At 45.4% G+C, this 19,827-nt stretch overlaps 1 protein-coding gene across 1 annotated transcript in view; it reads right to left on the minus strand.

The window, feature by feature from the left end:
- LOC120020588 (receptor-type tyrosine-protein phosphatase delta-like) overlaps window positions 1–19,827 on the minus strand; it is a 74,926-nt gene that overhangs the window by 18,141 nt on the left and 36,958 nt on the right. Inside the window, exons 7-21 of the mRNA XM_038964291.1 lie at window positions 18,674–18,784; window positions 17,701–17,712; window positions 13,162–13,431; window positions 12,544–12,923; window positions 11,685–11,886; window positions 11,212–11,348; window positions 10,585–10,729; window positions 7,595–7,915; window positions 3,625–3,818; window positions 3,275–3,301; window positions 2,871–2,988; window positions 2,042–2,683; window positions 675–769; window positions 240–493; window positions 51–138 (exon numbers count right to left, since the gene is read on the minus strand). Coding sequence (XP_038820219.1) covers window positions 51–138; window positions 240–493; window positions 675–769; window positions 2,042–2,683; window positions 2,871–2,988; window positions 3,275–3,301; window positions 3,625–3,818; window positions 7,595–7,915; window positions 10,585–10,729; window positions 11,212–11,348; window positions 11,685–11,886; window positions 12,544–12,923; window positions 13,162–13,431; window positions 17,701–17,712; window positions 18,674–18,784 — 2,996 coding nt within the window. The remainder of the gene's footprint in view (window positions 1–50; window positions 139–239; window positions 494–674; window positions 770–2,041; window positions 2,684–2,870; window positions 2,989–3,274; window positions 3,302–3,624; window positions 3,819–7,594; window positions 7,916–10,584; window positions 10,730–11,211; window positions 11,349–11,684; window positions 11,887–12,543; window positions 12,924–13,161; window positions 13,432–17,700; window positions 17,713–18,673; window positions 18,785–19,827) is intronic.

Here is a 19,827-nt window from a genome sequence, read left to right on the forward strand (position 1 = left end):
AGAGGACCAGCCATGTCATGTGTTCCCAAATGGGTTGCCATAGCTCTCACCTCCTCCAGGTCCATCTCGTCTGGGTTCTTGAGATGCCTGATGACCCCCCTCGCCCTCCTCAGTGGAACTACCACCACATACACGTTCCTAGAGGAGACACAACCAGCACCCAGGACATCCGAAAATATCAGCGCAAATTCTAAACACAATTAAAATCAGTAGAAATCCATCCTCTAGGTAGGCCTTACTTGACAGGGCTGCGGTTCTCCAGTGAAGGCAGAATAATGGTGATGGTGGTCTCCGTGTCCCGGGTGTGGTCTATTTCCGGGCGACGGATGCCGATTAGTGGAGACGTCTTGGCTAGGATGCGGTGCCTCAGCCGGCCCATGTTGCCCTCGGGGGAGGTAATCTTGAAGTCATAGTCAGTATCGGGCTGCAGGTTGGGGATCACCACTTTCCTCAGCCTGGCATCCACCTCCATCTTCTGATGATTATACTCCACCTGGGAGGAATAGGATAGGGGTATTTTACGGCTAAGATCATACTGCACATACGCTATATAGACACGCAGCGACATACACACACATGCACGTACAATTGTGTTTACACACATACACACACACACACACACACACAGATGTTTATGCATGCATGCACACGCGAGCGCACACGTGCACACTCACAGTAAAGTGGTATGGGTAGGGGCTGTCGGGGAACTCCCAGGTCAGCAGAACACTCGTCTTGGTCGCCAGGTTCACTGAGAAGTTCCTCGGGACATCTGATTGGAAGATGGAGAACAGACAAATGATCAGTTAAGGTGTAGACCGCCCTAGTCACATGTCTCAACGGTCCTTAACCCTTTGTGGAGAAGCTCCCAACCCATTCTAGTAGGTTCTATAACAAAGGATCCCAAATTCCTAAAATAAGATGAAGAAGGACATGACAGTGATGTCATACATCTCAACATTCTTTAGGAAGTACGTATATGGGCACTGGGTACCAAATAAGAGTGAATAGAGTTGAAGAATGGAAGAGATAAGAACCGTTGGCTCCTGTGTGCAGGAGCTGTACCTCCTCTTTACTACGACATCATCCGCCTAATCCTACTTTATCTCATTCTAGCCTAATTCGCTCTGGTAGATTTCCCGGAACAGAACACACAGAATATGTAACTTCGAAATAACTATCTTCTCAAAGGGTTATGGGGTCGCTGTGAAGGGAATGAGGGGAGGTTAGACATACATCATTCTCCTGTAAGATACATATAGACACAGTCAAGGCAGGGTCATCTAGACTGCCCTGTGCCAATCAACCTCTCCACTCCTCCGTTTCCACCCTGCAGACCTGTGAGTGGGTGTCTGTGTGAGTGATGGGGTAGAAGCATGTCTTTAGACTGATCTGAATTCAAGTTAGTGGGAACGATAGACAGAGGTTTGGAGGAGGAGGAGGAGGTGAAGAGGTGGATTGATTGATCAGAATGAGGAGTGGAGGGAGAGAAACAGACCTGAAGAATGTGTGTGTTTAGTGGTTTAGTGCCTGCTGGGACATGTCAACAAAGGTTGGAGTATGTTCAGTCAATCCAAAAGGAAATGCTGGATTGACTGATGTAAACGCTTACCTTTAGATACCAACCATGTGTCTAAACTAAAGCCTCGTTCAGCCAATGAGCCAAGACTCAACACTTACCTCACAGTTCACAACCTACCCGGCTTTTCTACTGACTTTTACCTGTGGGTGTGTGAGAGTGTTCTCCATACATTCATTCCTGTGGCATTCAGTCCATTTTCCTTGGAGGTGAGGGGTAGGTGAGGGAGGAGGTGGTGGGTGTGGGTGGGTGGAGGAGACTGGGATTTTCCAGTGGACTTTGTAGTTTTCAACCACTCTGTGGATGAAAGTCACTCCTTAGAACTGGCCCAGAGTCAGCTTTGCATTTTGGACTATGATATTCAAGGTTCAGATTAAAGCAGACAAACATGACTCTAGACCAGTGCTTAGAGTGAATAGGGGGGTTTCTCCTGAGCCCTGTGCACAGGCCCCAGGCCAGCCCTACCTGTCTCGAAAGTCAGTGTGCGATACAGCAGCGGGGGACTGAAGGGGCCGGGACCTACGCTGGTGTGAGCACACATCTGCACCTCGTACCCAGTGCTGTGGTTCAGGCCCAGGATGGTGTAGCTGGACTCACTGGCTGGGAGCGTGATCTGGCGAGGAGGGCCAAGAGGGTCAATGCCCATAGGGTCAAGACCCCCCTCTTCCCGGTAAGCTACTGTGTATTCAGTGATCACGCCATTTCGCTCGCTTGACACAGGGGGTAGCCAGCAGAACTGGAGTGAACAGCAGGTGGCATTAATGGATTCCAAGATTTGGGGGTACCCCCTGGGTGGGTACTCGGGCATCTCGAGTTCCTCCCACGCCTTATCTCCATACCCCGACCGGCTTTTGGCAGAAAGAGTAACGACATAGGTCAAACCTGGAATTACGTCTGTGAGAGTGTACGTTCGCTCCCTGGACGAAAACTCCACCATAGTGTCCAGAGTGGCATTCTTCAGCCCAAACTGTAGCCGGTAACCCTGGATCTGAATTTCAGACCCTTTGGCACCTGGACCTGAGTCTGACCCCCTTGAAGGGGGCCCCCATCTCACCACCACGGAGGACTCAGATCCCGGGCGCACTGACAGGGAGGGGGCACCAGGCACTGCAGACAAGAGCAGGAAGGAGAGGCACAAACATGTCAGTTATGCATTGTACATTTAATACATGAATATACTGTATAATATGTGTAATATGCTATTGTAGCCTGGGTGTATTGTGTGTGTATTATGGGTGTGTGCATTTTTAAGTGATCTTATCCTTTTTTGAGTGTGTGTGTGTGTGATGCTCACCAATCCCCAGTGTCTGCACCACCCTGGCTTTACTGTGTGTTCCGTCCCCTTTAGTGGTGTAAGCAGCCACAGACAAAGAGTAAGAGGTCTCTGGCTTAAGACCCCCCACAATCATCTCCTACAGCGAAACACACACACACACACTTCTTTTTCAGCTAAACCTCTATAAAACCTCTCTCTCTTCTTCCCTTCCCTTTCTCCGTTCCTGCCTACCACTTCCTTTCTCGTCCTATCTCCACTAAAACATCAATAAGCATGAACTTACTCTGCCCTATTACTTTCACATAGAGACATGTTACAAACTGGCTGTCTCTCAGATAGAAGGCATCTCCTAATGAGGGTTTCATAACTTCCTTATGCAACATAAGGTTCAGTTTAATACTGACAGAATGAGCCATACTCACGTATTCAGTAAAGTCATCCTCCACAAACTGATCCCACGGGAAGACCCGGAGGGGAGAGCGGAGGGGAGAGAAAGAGAGGGAGGAGAGAGAGGAGTGAATGAGTCAAGAGGAGATTAGATATAGGAGGAGGAAATAAGAGCGTAGGGGGAAGTGATTTGTACTACAAAGACTCAAAGTGAGATAAATGTAAGGCGAACGATTTGCTTCATTTTAGCGCTACAAACCTGACGTGATCTGCAGAGGTGTGACAGCTGGCAAAGGTGTACGTTATCCTTTTAAGTGTGCACTTCACTGTTGCGAAGATACAAGAAAATTGGAAGTAAGAATGGTAAGATTAGTGATGACATCACCTGGCTGTCGTCCAATAGCAGGTCTTTGATCCGGGGAAGGGTGCGTGACGAGCCGCTCTCCACGTGAGCATAGTGCACCTGGTAACCACGGATCTGGCCTTGGCGTTGCCTTGCCAACACAGATCGCCAGGTGACCCTGAGGGCCGTGGAGTTGAAGGGCTGGACCTCCACCTGCCGAGGGGCCGCACCCGGGACTGAGGAACACACACAAATCAAATTGTATTGTCACATGCGCCGAATACAACAGGTGTAGACCTTACAGTGACATGCTTACGTAAAAGCCCTTAACCAACAATGCTTTAAGAAGTTCTAAGAAAAACAAGTGTTAAGTAGAAAAAAACACGTAAGTAAATAATATAACGTAAAAGTGACTAGAAGGCCGGAATCCCAGAGTCTCCTCTTCACTGTTGACGTTGAGACTGGTGTTTTGCGGGTACTATTTAATGAAGCTGCCAGTTGAGGACTTGTAAGGTGTCTGTTTCTCAAACTAGACACTCTAATGTACTTGTCCTCTTTCTCAGTTGTGCACCGGGGCCTCCCACTCCTCTTTCTATTCTGGTTAGAGCCAGTTTGCGCTGTTCTGTGAGGGGAGTAATACACAGCGTTGTACGAGATCTTCAGTTTCTTGGCAATTTCTCGCATGGAATAGCCTTCATTTCTCAGAACAAGAATAGCCTGACGAGTTTGAGAAGAAAGTTATTTGTTTCTAGCCATTTTGAGCCTGTAATTGAACCCACAAATGCTGATGCTCCAGATACTCAACTAGTCTAAAGAAGGCCAGTTTTATTGCTTGTTTAATCAGGACAGTTTTAAGCTGTGCTAACATAATTGCAAAAGGGTTTTCTAATGATCAATTAGCCTTTTAAAATGATAAACTTGGATTAGCTAACACAATGTGCCATTGGAACACAGGAGTGATGGTTGCTGATAATGGGGCTTTGTACGCCTATGTAGATATTCCATAAAAACATCTGCTGTTTCCAGCTACAATAGTCATATACAACATTAACAATGTCTACACTGTATTTCTGATCAATTTTATGTTATTTTAATGGACCAAAAAAATTGCTTTTCTTTCAAAAACAAGGACATTTCTAAGTGAACCCAAACTTTTGAACGGTAGTGTACATGTAGGTAAAGCTAAAGTGACTATGCATAGATAATAAACAGAGAGTAGCAGCAGGGTAAATGAGGGGTCTGGGTAGCCCTTTAATTAGCTGTTCAGGAGTCTTATGGCTTGGGGGTAGAAGCTGTTAAGAAGCCTTTTGGACCCAGACTTGGCGCTCCGGTACCACTTGCCGTGTGGTAGCAGAAAGAACAGTCTATGACTTGGGTGACTGGAGTCTTTGACAATTTTCAGGGCCTTCCTCTGACACCGCCTGGTATATAGATTCTGGATGGCAGGAAGTTTGGCCCAGTGATGTACTGCGCCGTACATACTACCCTCTGTAGCGCCTTGTGGTCGGATGCCGAGCAGTTGCTATACCAGGAGGTGGTGCAAACAGTCAGGGGACTGCAGCTGCAGCTGTAGAACATTTTGAGGATCTTTTCAGTCTCCTGAGTTGGAATAGGCGTTGTCATACCCTCTTTATGACTGTCTTGGTGTGTTTGGACCATGATAGTTTGTTGGTGATGTGGACGGCAAGGAACTTGAAGCTCTCGACCTGCTCTACTACAGCCCTGTCGATGAGAATGGGGGCGTGTTCGGCCCTCCTTTTCCTGTAGTCCACAATCATCACTTTTGTCTTGATCACATTGAGGGAGAGGTTGTTGTCCTGGCACCACACTGCCAGTGTGATCTCCTCCCTATAGGCTGTCTCTTCATTGTCGGTGATCAGGCCTACCACCGTTGTGTTCTCGGCGGAATTAATGATGGTGTTGGAGTCGTGCTTGGCCACGCAGTCATGGGTGAACAGGGAGTACAGGAGGGGACTAAGCACGCACCCCTGAGGGGCCCCCGTGTTGAGGATCAGCGTGGCAAATGTGTTGTTACTTACCCTTACCACCTGGGGGCGGCCCGTCAGGAAGTACAGGATCCAGTTGCAGAGGGAGGTGTTTAGTCCCAGGGTTTTTAGCTTAGTGATGAGCTTTGAGGGCACTATGGTGTTGAACGCTGAGCTGTAGTCAATGAATAGTATTCTCACATACATAGGTGTTCCTTTTGTCCAGGTGGGAAAGGGCAGTGTTGAGTGCAATAGAGATTGCATCATCTATGGATCTGTTGGGGTGTTATGCAAATTAGAGTGAGTCTAGGGTTTCTGGGATAATGGTGTTGATGTGAGCCATGACCAGCCTTCATGACTACAGCGTGAGTGCTACGGGTCGGTAGTCATTTATGCAGGTTACCTTAGTGTTCTTGGGCACAGGGACTATGGTGGTCTGTTGAAACATGTTGGTATTACAGACTCAGTCAGGGACAGGTTGAAAATGTCAGTGAAGACACTTGTCAGTTGGTCAGTGCATGCTCGGAGTACACGTCCTGGTAACCATCTGGCCCTGCGGCCTTGTGAATGTTGACCTGTTTAAAGGTCTTACTCACATTGGCTATGGAGAGCGTGATTACACAGTCATCCATAACAGCTGATGGTCTCATGCATGTTTCAGTGTTACTTGCCTCGAAGCGAGCATAGAAGTAATTTCGCTTATCTGGTAGGCTTGTGTCACTGGGCAGCCCGCGGCTGTGCTACCCCTTGTAGCCCTTAATAGTTTGCAAGCCCTGCCACATCCGACGAGCGTCAGAGCTGGTGTAGTACGATTCAATCTCAGTAGTGTATTGACGCTTTGCCTGTTTGATGGTTTGTCTGAGGGCATAGCGGGATTTCTTATAAGGTTCCGGGTTAGAGTTCCCCTCCTTGAAAGTGGCAGCTCTACCCTGTAGCTCAGTGCGGATGTTGCCTGTAATCCTTGGCTTCTGGTTGGGGTATGTACAGTACGTACGGTCACTGTGGGGACGATGAAGCCAGTGACTGATGTGGTGTACTCCTCAATGCCATCGGACGAATCCCGGAACATATTCCAGTCTGTGCTAGCAAAACAGTACTGTAGCTTAGCATCTGCTTCATCTGACCACTTTCTTATTGACCAAGTCACTGGTGCATCCTGGTGTTTTTGCTTGTAAGCAGGAATCAGGAGGATTATGCCCGTATACAGCTCATTGAGTGCGGTCTTAGTGCCAGCATCGGTTTGTGGTGGTAAATAGACAGCTACGAAGAATATACATGAAAACTTTCACGGTAAATAGTGTGGTCTACAGCTTATCATGAGATACTCTACCTCAGGCGAGCAAAACCTCAAGACTTCCTTAGATTTCGTGCACCAGCTATTGTTTTCAAATACACATAGAACGCCACCCCTTGTCTTATCAGAGGCCGCTGTTCTATCCTGCCGAAAAGCTTAAAACCCGCCAGCTGTATGTTATTCATGTCGTCGTTCTGCCACGACTCAGTGAAACATAAGATATTACAGTTTTTAATGTCCCGTTGGTAGGATATACGTAATCGTAGTTCGTCTATTTTATTTTCCGTTGATTGTACGTTGGCTAATAGGATTGATGGTGAAGGGAGATTATCCGCTCGACGTCGGTTCTTTACAAGGCACCCAGACCTTTGTCCCCGATAGCTCCGTCTCTTTCTCCAGCGAATGATAGGGATGAGGGCCTTGTCGGGCGTCTGAAGGAAATCCTTCCCGTCCGACTCGTTAAAGAAAAAGTATTCCTCCAGTACGGGGTGAGTAATCGCTGTCCTGATATCTAGAAGATCTTTAAGGTCATAAGACGCAGTGGCAGAAACATTATGTACAAAATAAGTTACAAATAACACGAAAAAACATACACAAAAGCACAATTGGTTAGGTGATCGTAAAACGGCTGCCATCTCCTCCGGCGCCATCATCCACACACAACATATAATTACTCTATCAATACATTGATCAGTTGATCAATGTACACACACCCACACACACACATACTCACCGTCGTCGTCCGTACGGCAGAGCAGCGCCGGGCTCTCCGGTCCGGACCCCTCGGTAGTGAAAGCTGCCAGGATAACGCGGTACCAGGTCCACTTTTCTAGCCCCTCCAACACCACTTGCCCCTGCTCTGGGGGGATGGGAGGCCCCTTCACCTCCGGACCCTGACCTTCAACCCTGGCCCCAGACACCACTTGCTGGTAGCGCAGCTCATAGCCAGTCAGCACGCCATTTTGGGTCTCAGTGGGTGGTGGTTTCCAACTTACCCTCAGGGAGGTGGACCTGGGGCTGTCACAGGACACGCCTAGGGGCGCAGCCGATGGCTCTGATTGGACGAGGGGCAGGAAGAGGAAATTTGCAGGGGCAGGGGGAGTAAGGAACGCAGAAAGAAGAAAGAGAAAGCAAAGAGACAGTGACAGAGAGAGGTTGAAAACACCAAGCAAAACAAGAATATAAGAAAATGGTGTAAAAAGGAATTGAAACTAAACCAAGGAAAACTCAACTATAAGGGAAAATAATACAGAACTAAATGAAAAGAGAAGGCCTCGAAAGACAAACAAACATGACTCGGCTAAACAGAGAAACAAAGGCTCCAACACAGAAGACAAAGCCATTATGGAGGCAGAAATAAATGAATAATGTTACCTAGGTAATAAGATAAAGGAGAAGACAGGGGGTATCCATGCAGAGTGGACAACTTAATTACCGCCCAGGAGGATATGCAACTGATACCGGATGGAAGGCTTTCTCTTGTCTTCTCTGACCAATGGCAGCACAGTGATTTATGACTAGCTTAGTGGGGCTGGATAAGGACAGAGCTATACTGTAGGTCAAGGGTTCTTGTACCTTTTCAGCCTGGGACCCAAATGAGAAATTCATTGTTTTCCTGGGATCCTGGAATGTTGATTGAATGATCTGCTTTCTAATTATTAAACGATAGGGAGGATCCATTTCTATAGAAGAAGTCAATTTATATTCTCAGCATCTTAATATAGGCCACATGGAAAATGCATTTTGACATGTCCCTCCTCCGGTTTTAGATTATAAAGACTTTAACTCACGTTTTCACCAACAAGCCCTAGTTACTTTGTTGCTTTGACAAAGTCATTTCTGAAGATGAATTTATTTCATTTTAAGGTCAACCCTGTTACGTGAACTGAACTCTTGTTTTAATATGAATATGAATATATGTATGAATATGAAACCATTCCTTTTTAATTGCACGTCAACACTGTTACCCATAGATAGATATGAAATGTGTTAGAAATGTGTTCAAAAATATATATATTGTGAATCTTGCGTTCAATTTCCCTCCCTGTGACACGCAACAAGCTTCCATTCCCCCTGTCACAAGAGGAGTCATTGCTTACTGCTTTATTGCTTGAAAACTTCAACCCTGTTACGGTCAACCCTGTTACTTTCATTGCCAATCTTTTTTTTTTACATTTTTCTTAATTTAACCTCTTGAGATGGGAAAACATGTTTTTTCAACATCTGCGTTGCTTCCTGTTTGGGGTTTCAGGCTGGGTTTCTGTATAGCACATTGTGACATCGGCTGATGTAAAAAAGGGCTTTATAAATACATTTGATTGGTTGATTGATGAACTTGAACGTGCTCTTTATGACAGAATGTAAACATTTGGTGAAATAAATATATATTTTTACCATTTTACACTACCTAAAAGTCACTCTATTGGTGGAACGACCCAGATACTGTATAGAGTTCAGCGGTTAATCCTCTATCTTGCTACCAAAGGTTTCTTGACATTATTCTCAGTGGAATGTAATAATTGTGTTGGAACTTTGCCAAACTCTTTATATCTTTTAGTGCTTCTTCAACTGCCCTATCCTCATGTCTTAAAATTAGGTTCAGGGATTTGAAATGTCAAAGAAAAAGGTGGAGAGCAGGGTTCGAGGAAACTGAAACGAGAACCAAAAACAAATACTTTCATGAAAGTTGACCTCATGCGACGTCAGAGGAACTAGGAGATAGAACACGAGTAAAGGCACACGACAGAAGAACAGTAAGGATAAGAGACATAAACAGGCACTGTTTGAGACACTTACCTGTCTCTCCGACTAATAGCACACAGGACCTTCTTACCATGCAACCAGAGACACCACACATCACATTTAACCAAAACATTAAAGGTGCAGAGGGAAAGGTGTGCATTTGACTGGAGTATTTTGGATTTTGACAGATATGTGAGTCTGACACTTGAGCTGCAGCCTTAGTACCAGTAGCCTGGGGGAATAATCACGATGTGCACCAAAGCCAAGTGGTAGCACGCTAACTGTGCCAAGCTGAGTGTGAAATGCATTCTGCTCCATGAAATAAAATGCATTCAGTCTCCTCAACAGCCACCCACGGGTCTAACCTGCGTTTGTAGGTAAGGCACGTAGAAAGATTCTGTTGGTGAATGTACGTCCTTTGTAAGTCATATGGTGTACATTTTTTCCCAGGTAACAAATGCATAATTAAATATTAAAAAGGAATATTTTACCTTTAAGGCAGGATACAGACCTACGACCTCCAACACTTACCTCTAATAAAGGCAAAACATATAGAATATCCTCACGACTATTGACATTTGACCTGTAACAGTGAGCTTCCTGAACTGGAGAAAAAAAGTCCACTTTTGACCAACTTTGAAGGAAAGAAAACCGTATGAAGGAGTGAAGAAAGTTAAAGAGGGGGAAAAAACAGAAAGCGCCGTCCGCTCGGGACTTTTCACTGTGTGAGGAAAAATGAAGGTAAAAACCAAAATGCTGGTGCGCTGGACGTCAGGCACACTCGAAATACAGAGGAGATGGATAGGGGGATGGATGAGTGCACAGGATAAATGAGTGGATGAGAGGACAAGATGGATTGGTGTGTAGACGACTCCCAGGGTCCAGTGACTCTGGAGCTGTGTGGGAGACAAGCAGCAGGAGTGCAAACACTGTAACGTTACACAGTGTGTGTTTTGCAGGTGTGACAAAGGGAAAACATACTGGCTTGTGATGTCCTCTGGACCAGCTCGTTGGTGAAGGCTCCGATGCCTTTGTTAGAAATGGCTGCCAGGGAGAAGGAGTACTCTGTGTTAGCCCTCAGACCCTCCACTGTGTACGACGCCCGGGGCCCAAACGTCAACTTCTCCTGTTAGAGAGAGAGAGATGGGGAAGGGAGAACATTAATAAAATAAAGAGAGAAGGGGTAGAGAAAGAAAGAAAGAAAGGGAGGGATTACTCTGGATTATCTGTGTGTATTAAATCCATTTAATAATCGCAGTTCTTTCCTGCAGTCAATGACCAAACACGCCCTCTTTGGCCTCACGGGTGGAATGTTATTTAGATATTTCATAATTAACAAAGATTAATCTGGTGTTTCTTTGTCAAACAGTTTTGTTATATTTCAGACGTCTGTGATGTATATAAAGTGTAATATTGGGAAGCAAACTCCAAATTGATTATATTTCTACATCTGCCATGGTACATCTGTCTTCTTTCTTGTAAGCCAATAACCATGTGTGTGAGGTGTACTTGATTAAGACCATCAAGCATCACTCTGTGTGACCCTGATGTAGCCCACTGCAGTAAAAGGTTCATGAAATGTACTTCGTATGGAAGAAGAAGTCTTACCAGGCTGCCAAACTTGACAGGTTTGTAGAGCAGTTCGTAGTTGACGATGCCCTCCTTGGTGTAGGAAGGTTCCCAGGTGAGCTGTATACTGGTGTCTGTCACCTTTCCCACTTTGAACTTCCCTGGCTGCCCTGGAACTACAGGGGACAGGAGAGGAGAGAGGACAAGAGTTAGAATTCACCTCTCTAGCATTCAGTCAATTAGTCGTTTCTGGACTGTTCAATTAATCCTTTGTTTAAACAGACCAGTCTTATTAAGATGGAAGACTGTTACAAGGGAGCCCTGCAGATCTTTATGTTACTAACCTTAAACATTACTGAAGCACTTTGACATGAACCAGGTCAGAAAATAGTGTACGCACGCACGCACACACGCACACACACACACACACACACACACACACACACACACACACACACACACACACACACACACACACACACACACACACACACACACACACACACACACACCTCCGGGCAGAACTTTAACATGGACGGAGTCAGAGAAGGGTCCGTCTCCCACAGAGGTGAAGGCCAGTACTCTGACTGTGTATGTCTCAGAGGGTACCAGGCTCTGGATGGTGGTGATGGTGCTGTCCTGGACGTTATGGATCTGCCACAGACTCATGGGCTGAGATGGGTCCATGGTGTAGTACACCCGGTAACCTTTCACCTGGATGGAGAGAGTGAGGGAGGGTAGGAGAGAGAGAGAGAGAGAGAGAGAGCGAGAGCGAGAGAGAGAGTGACAAAGAGAGAGAAAGGGCGAGAGAGAGAGAGAGAGAGAGAGAGAAAGAGAGAGAGAGAGAGAGAGAGAAAGAAAGAAAGCGAAAGAGTGTTAGTTAACCTCTCACGTCTGGTCCATGTTGGTTTGTTTGTGTTTGGAAGCTATTATATATTTTGACATCAATGCACATTCCATTATATTGGACCTATGTTGCTAGCTGAGCTAGATAAACATTGCATTAGCTTCAAGGTTGACATGACCGTTATAATTTAATAACTAGATGACCTTTCAACTGACCTCTACCTAAAGCCTAACCATTATAGTGTGTGATTTAAACTGTAATATGTATGTAGCATCATTTGTATTATCTGTTTATGATGCATTGCCCTCATCTTGTTATTGTGATTATTGTTGCTTATGTTGATTCCATTATTCAGCTTGTTATTTTTAGACTGCCCCGGGAATAGATGTTTATCTAGCTAACTATTGCCTATTGCACCTCAGTGTTCTGAGACGTTCAGTATTGTTTGAGAAGTGGATTACTGTGCATTATCCCTGCTCTTAATAAAACAACGGATTAATTCACCCATTTCAATTGTCTTTCACCTGTCCGTTGGGCTCCTCCGGTTCTTCCCAGCGGACCATGACAGTGTTCTGGGAGATGATCCTAGCCTGGACGTTCCTGGGGGGGCTAGCCGGGGCCTGTTCCCCTGTCCTGGCCTCTACCCGGGTGGACGAGGGGCCCTGGCCGATGCTGTTGAAGGCCGACACCCTAACCTCGTACTCCGTGTTGGGGTAGAGCCCTCCGATGCTGTACCTGGTGGTGGTGATACCGTCCACCGCCTCATACTTGCTGTCCGGTGTCTTGGCCCGGTACTGGATGATGTAATAGGACACCGGGTCGGGGTTACCGGAGTCCCAGGTGATGGTAACGCTGGTGGCGGTCGTCTCTGTGACGATGGGGGTACCGGGAGGCTTGGGAAGAGCTGTGACGATAGAAGCAGATATTTTTTTAACTGTCTTTAATAATGTCTTAAGGCAGATAGGGGGAGACTAGTGTCCCTTACTCTTGGCGGACACCTGCGAGATCATAGGTAGCCCTAACTATCTAATATACATGTTTAATGTGGCTGTTAGGGGCAGATATGTTTTAATGGGAGAGAAGAAAGCCAGCGAGCGGGACACAGTGGAAGCACAGTTAGAAAACTAAAGGATGTCCCTTACTCTTAACTGACACCTGTGCGGTGGCCTCTATAATCCCCAGACTGCTCATAGCCACGCAGGTGTAGTTGGCCGACTCTCTCACTCCGTTGAGCTCCAAAACATTGCGTCCCACCGGCATCTCGTCTTCCGGGGTCAGGTCCTCAATACCCAGCATCCATTTGACATAGGGCATGGGCGAGCCCACCGCCACACAGGTGATGTTGACGCTGCCGCCAGGCATGATCTCATGGTTGGCGGGCAGGATGGAGAAACGAGGGGGCACGCGACGCACTGGGAGAGGAGGAGAGGGGGAAGACAGGGGGAGGATGGGGAGAGGGGAATGAGGAGGGGGAGAGGGAGGGACAGGAGAGGGCGAGAGAGAGAGGGGGTAAGAAAGATACAGAAAGAGAGAGAACGAAAGAGAGAGAGAGAAAGAGAGAGAGCGAGAGAGAGAGAGAGAGAGCGAGAGAGAGAGAGAGAGAAAAAGAGAGAGAGGGGTAACAGAAAGGGTAGAATGATCTTCACTGCTTTTACAGAAGTTCTATAAAGGAATATTTCACGTTTAATCAAAACCACATTGGTAGTTTTGAAAAGGCTAATGATTGCAATTGAAATACACAGATTCCATGTTGAGAGACTGCTGACTATCTCAAGTTACATTTCACCCTGCACATGAAACCTATTGTACGACTCTCATGTCTTAGCCACTGTGCAACAACCCATTGTATATTTCACAAGACATCACTTGCTATTCTGGACACATCACTGTAGATGCCAAGCTAGAACACGCCCTCTTCCCCAATCCCTGTTACAAAACAAGATCTACAATACAAATATTGGAGCTCTGGGCTGCACAAAATACCATTGCCATTTTCTCTGAAGAGCTGAGATGAGCAAAATCAAACTGATGTGAAGACCTAAACTAGAGCTGAACTCGCCCTGCAGTGAAGCTCAAGGCTGCTGACTGAAAAAGAGAAACTTCGCCAGAAACTTGAGTGAGAAACTTCAAAGAGACTTCTGTGCCTCCAGGGTGAGTTCTCCACTGCAGACGAGGGCCCTTTAGATACGTGGCGCTGGCCGAGCCGATCAACAAAACCTGCTCTATCAGTCAGACAACATGCACAGAGTGCTCCTGTTAACTGTAATTGTGCTGAATCTGAATCACTAGCTATCTGTCAGGTCTATCTTATATAAGATGCATCGAGAGATAGAGCTCATGGGTCACATGCATTCCTGGACGACTTTATAGAGTTAACTATGCTCATGAAGAACCCGTGGGAGAAGAGAGAGGGGGAAGAAGCGAGAGAGAGCGAGAGAGAGAGAGAGAGAGAGAGGGAGGGAGAGTATTGTCTGGTTCCTCTTCCAGACAATGACAATCAATGTGGCAAATCACAGCCTCATTGTACAACCAGAATACCAGATGAACACAGCAATGTTGGAAATAAATAAGCAATGTAAAGAAAGAGTGGATGATGGAGATATAAATAGGTGTCGTTGCAATTACAAGGGTTAACGCGTTGAACACGGTAAATAAGGAAACATCAAGGCATCCATCATGACAGAGAGAGAAAGAGAGAGAGATAAATAGAAAGAGAGATAGGATGTGCATGCTTTTATTAATAAAAAAAAGTATGCACATTTGTCTGTTGATCCTACACACCAGGGTACAGATGGAAATGTCAGAATGCAGAAGAGAGAGAAAGAAGGGCGGGAGATTAGAAGAGAGGGATGCGGACAGAGAGGGTAAGAGGGGAAGGAGAGGATAAGAAAGGGGGCAAAGGACAGAGGGGGAAGAGGAGAAGAAAGGAGGATGGGGGGGCGGGGGAAGAGAAAACACATGGTGCTCTTGAAACTGCTGTTTGGTTCTTCAAAATCAGGCTTTTATTGGTGGATGTCATAGGAATAGAAACTAGGTACCTCAAGGCTGCAACACAGAGGACTGAAGTACAAAATAGACAGATAGACAATCAGACAGACAGACCAACGACTCTAGATGGGCAGGAGTGGATGCAAGGTGAGGGCAGACAGACAGACTGACAGACAGACAGTATAAATATTGGCTAGCATCAAGACTCAACACTGTATCTTAATCAGCTGTTTGAATCATGTGTTTGACTCACAATACAGGAATCTCCACTCACTCAGTGGGAGTAAAACAGGGGGAAACAGCCTTTATAGAATCACTGGCCTCAGTCTTCGCCCAAATGATTCTCAGCCGATCCATTTAATGTAAAATAGCCATTTTTAGATCCATTAATAAACTTCACCTAGGGTTGAAATATCTTCTCTAGGTTCCATGAATTTCACAGTATTTCTAGTCTTCCACAGATAGAACGCAAACTATTCACCAAAACCAAATACGAATGAACATTTTGGCATCTTCAAATGATTCAATAGTTCAGTAGACATGACCCCATTTCTCCATAACAGTGCCATACATTTGGAGTGATCCTAGAATACCAACAGATACCCAGAATTGGACACCAAAGTTCAAGACAAAAAAAGAGACATTTGAAAAAAAGATGTATAAAAAAAGAGACATTTGTCTAAAAAAAAGAGAGACAAAAACAATTTCAACTGTTATAACAGATATCAAATCAAAAAGCAGGCAGGCAGGCAGATTCTCTCCAGAGCAAGAACGAGACAGAGACAAACAGGGACAGAGTGACCAGCATGCAGCAGATAAGAGCAACTATCCATACAATCCAGCTTTACCTTTTATATGACAAAACAAAACTCTTAAAGTACGTGTATAATGTTGCCTTTTACGTGTAGTGTACTTATCTAACGACATCATTTTGCCTAGAAGTTCACTTAAAGTTTGGAGACTGGTTTACAATGTGTCCAATTCAATCTGAAGAAGAGCACATTGATATTTACAGTACGTCAAGTAGGAAAGTAGGCTACATCCAGCACTGCAGGTATTAATACAAGAAGACAGTACAATATTCAAGCGCATGCTGAACAGAGAGCATCTGAGATTAGGACAGGCACAAATGATTAACCTATTCCATTATGTCACCGTGGATAGGGGGGCTTCAATAATATGTATCATAAACACTAACAGACGTCTATGTGGATGTAGCATCACTAAAACAATGTCGTATTTAATATAACGGAATATACAGTTCATTCGCAAAGGATTCAGATAAAAGATGTATCTCTGGTCAGAATGCTGATGGAAAAGCGTATCTCCTAGAAGCTCCCAGTTGTGTTAATAGCGTAGCCTACTATATAGTCCAGGGTGATAGCTGCAATGCAATGATGTATTCTAGTTCCCTCCAGCATCAATAACAGGCTTTCCCACAGGGAACAGTTGATCAGGTTGTGAGACCATAGCAGATGGTGACTGGGAGCTGGGATACTGTTTCATTTCAGTAGCACAGCACACTAAAGCCCAGTTGGCATTTTCACAAGTTAATCCAGCCTCATCTAATATAGAAGTGGAGAGGTGTTTCATTAATGTGTGCATTGTATGAATATATATATCGATATAGAGGTGGGTAAATCTTTCATTTCAACTGCCGATCAATGGAGGTCATCATATCGTTTCATAAGCGCAGCAATGCGCCGTATAGCAGCTGAATAACCATATAATTACATAGGATCTCTGTGTGAATAACACTATACTGGGCATGGACATGATCCACTGAAAAAAACGTTCATGTTTTGTGCAATTAAATACTATTGTACATTTTGTTTACCTGCATATAAACACAGATAATGTACATAAAGAAGTACTGTGCGTTGGCCTCTGGTTGTGTTGTGTCAACCTTTGCTGACCAAACAAGTGTGCAAATAATTATAAGTTACTTCTGTGGCTCTTTAAATGCCACTTAAATAAAGCCTTATTTGACTGCTTCATTTCCCCTAGGGGGATATGAATACCGCTCAACCAATCAGAAAACAAGCTACACTGAGTAGGCAAACAGTAGCAGACCAAGAGGACACACAGAGACAGAGACACACACTGGCAATGTGACACACAACATGCCGCAAGTGCAGAAGCACGGCAGTGACATAACACAAGCCCACACAGACAGAATGGCCGACACAAGACAAGGGACAAGACAATACGGAAATCAATCAATTCAACATACACAAGCGCACGCGCACACACAAACAAACAGAGCCGCGCACACACAGAGTTACACGGTCAGGGTACAAGGCATGCAAGCGCTGCCACCGCTCTCCCGCCATGCGCAGACAGCCTCCTTTTAATTTCCAATTCCTGGGTCTCCATGGCAACAAGACACTTTCCATGCAGAGAATGTCGCGCGCACGGATGAAAGCAATAACAACGGTCTGCAAACAAGGCCTCACAATGCAATCAATGCAAACGGCTGTGTAGGCAGGTGGCCTCGTTAGAGAGCTCAGGTAAAAGTCTTCGGTCAAAGAAATGTGTTCATCAAATCCAATTTGACACGAGGGTTATTCATACCTCTGTTCTAGCCGGTTTCAGACCGGTTTTCTCTCTCCTCACTTTAGGAATTCTCCTAACTTTAGGAGTAAATGTGTTATAGAAAGGAAGTAGCGAAGGAAAATAAAGGACGCACCAACCTTCTCGTAGCTCTGGGGGATGTAAGGGGGTTGATGTAGAACACAATGACGTGAGGGGGAGAGAGAGAACGGGGAAACACAGAGAGAGTAAAAATGGCCAGCTCAAAGCCTCACTCGCACGCACGCACACGCACACACACACACACACACACACACACACACACACACACACACACACACACACACACACACACACACACACACGCACATACACACACACACGCACATACACACTGGTTCTCACAGAACCACAGAACCCACTTAAAATGGAGAATCAGGAACTTCGAATTCAAGGGCTCAAGAGCTTAGAACAGCGAGTCTAGAACCCATAAAACTGAATCCAGAGGTCCCGGTCTCCCTTACCTCAGTCGAGGAACCTAGAATAGGGGTCTTAAACTTCTGGAGGGCCACAGTGTCTGCATTCTTTTTCGTATCTGATTTAGACTTGAGAAACCAATTGTATTCCCTAGCCAATCAGTGCATTAAAGTGGAAGATAGAAGCATAAACCCCGTGGCCCTCAATTTACAATAAAATAAAGAGGGATAGGACAATAGTGATGTCATACTGTAGCAAAGGCCCTCGAATTACACAGTGCAATAATACTTCCTGAAGAATCTGGTCATGTATGACGTCATTGGCCTATCCCTCTTCGTCTACGTCCATTCAGTGGCAGTTATTATAAAATAGAGCACCTTGACGCAACACTGGTGAAAACCCAGTTTAGTCTTGAATATTACCAATCTTAGGTCACCAACTGGTGTTTCACTTGGTGGTTAGGTTTGGTTGTGTTTGGTTAGTAGATGCCAATAGGAAGAAAATAAACAACAAAACAACATGTAAACAAACTAGCACTTAACACCTTGCTACATGTATAGTATAATAGTGACGGCTGTTACATGTGTGTTTGTTAAAGTGGTGTGTGTGTTATAACGCATGTGTGTGAGAGATCTTACACCCGGGGTCAGTTCCTACCTCGCACATACAGGTTGGCTGGGGAAGAGTAGCGTACGCCCTGAGAGTTAGTGGCCACACACTCATACTTCCCCTGGTCGGTCTCTTCACTGTTCTCGATCTGCAGGGCACCTGAAAGACAAAGAGAGAGAGATAGATAGAGCGATTGAGAGAGAGAAAGACAGAGAGAGATAGATGGAGGAGAGAGAGAGAGAAAGAGGAAAAAGAGACATTACAATGGGTTAATTATTGATACATTCATAAATGAAATGTATTTTTACTCATCAACCCTCGTGCATCACCTAAAACTGATTAAAACTACCATTTAAAATGAGGGATTTTCCATTACTGGTTCATTTCTGCCATGAAAAATCCATGTTCCCCCACAGCAAGCTAAATGAGAGTAGTGAACGATGCACTATAGGAGTCCCTGGGGCACATCTGAAGTCAAACAGAGGACTCAACATGGCAACACTTGAAATCCCCATTTAGCCTTCTCCCCCCCTCTGTTTCTCTGCACAATTCACTGAGGTGTATAGCAGCGTTGCACATTATTATGCCAGGCTCCTAAACCATGTTATTATGGCACATTATTATTATTCTTCCATTCGTTTTCTCCTGGAGCATGGTCTGCGGTAAACCCTTCACAATGCTTACAAGGCCCTTATCACAAACTGTGTGTGTTTGAAATGGGGCTAGGGGCTAGGGGCGGAACCACACACAAGAGTGTGCACAAGCAAATAAATATGCACGCACACGCCAACCACCCCCACCGGACACACACACCTTATCAGAAAAAGTGTGTTAGACATGGAGACAGAGGAGGGACCACAAAAGCAGGGGATTACTTAAATCTACCGCACAGTGGGGAAAATGAAACAAGACAACGACAAAACAACTCTCTCAGAAACACGCACGCACGCACGCATGAACACACACACACACACACACTCAGCTGCTTTCAGACTCACAAAGGCTCATAGCAGTGTGACGGAAAAGCGTACTACAGAATATGACAATAACACAGTGTGGATATGGTACGGTGGGTATTTCTGTGTAAGACCTGTAACTGTGTATCCGTGTAGAGAGGGGAAGAAAACAAGGAACTAGGTGAGTCACTGAGACACAGTTGCAGATACGCTGTTCAACAACTTGGCTCAGAGGACGGAATACTT

Source organism: Salvelinus namaycush, chromosome 25 (assembly GCF_016432855.1).
Source record: "Salvelinus namaycush isolate Seneca chromosome 25, SaNama_1.0, whole genome shotgun sequence".
Taxonomy (NCBI): Eukaryota; Metazoa; Chordata; class Actinopteri; order Salmoniformes; family Salmonidae; genus Salvelinus; species Salvelinus namaycush.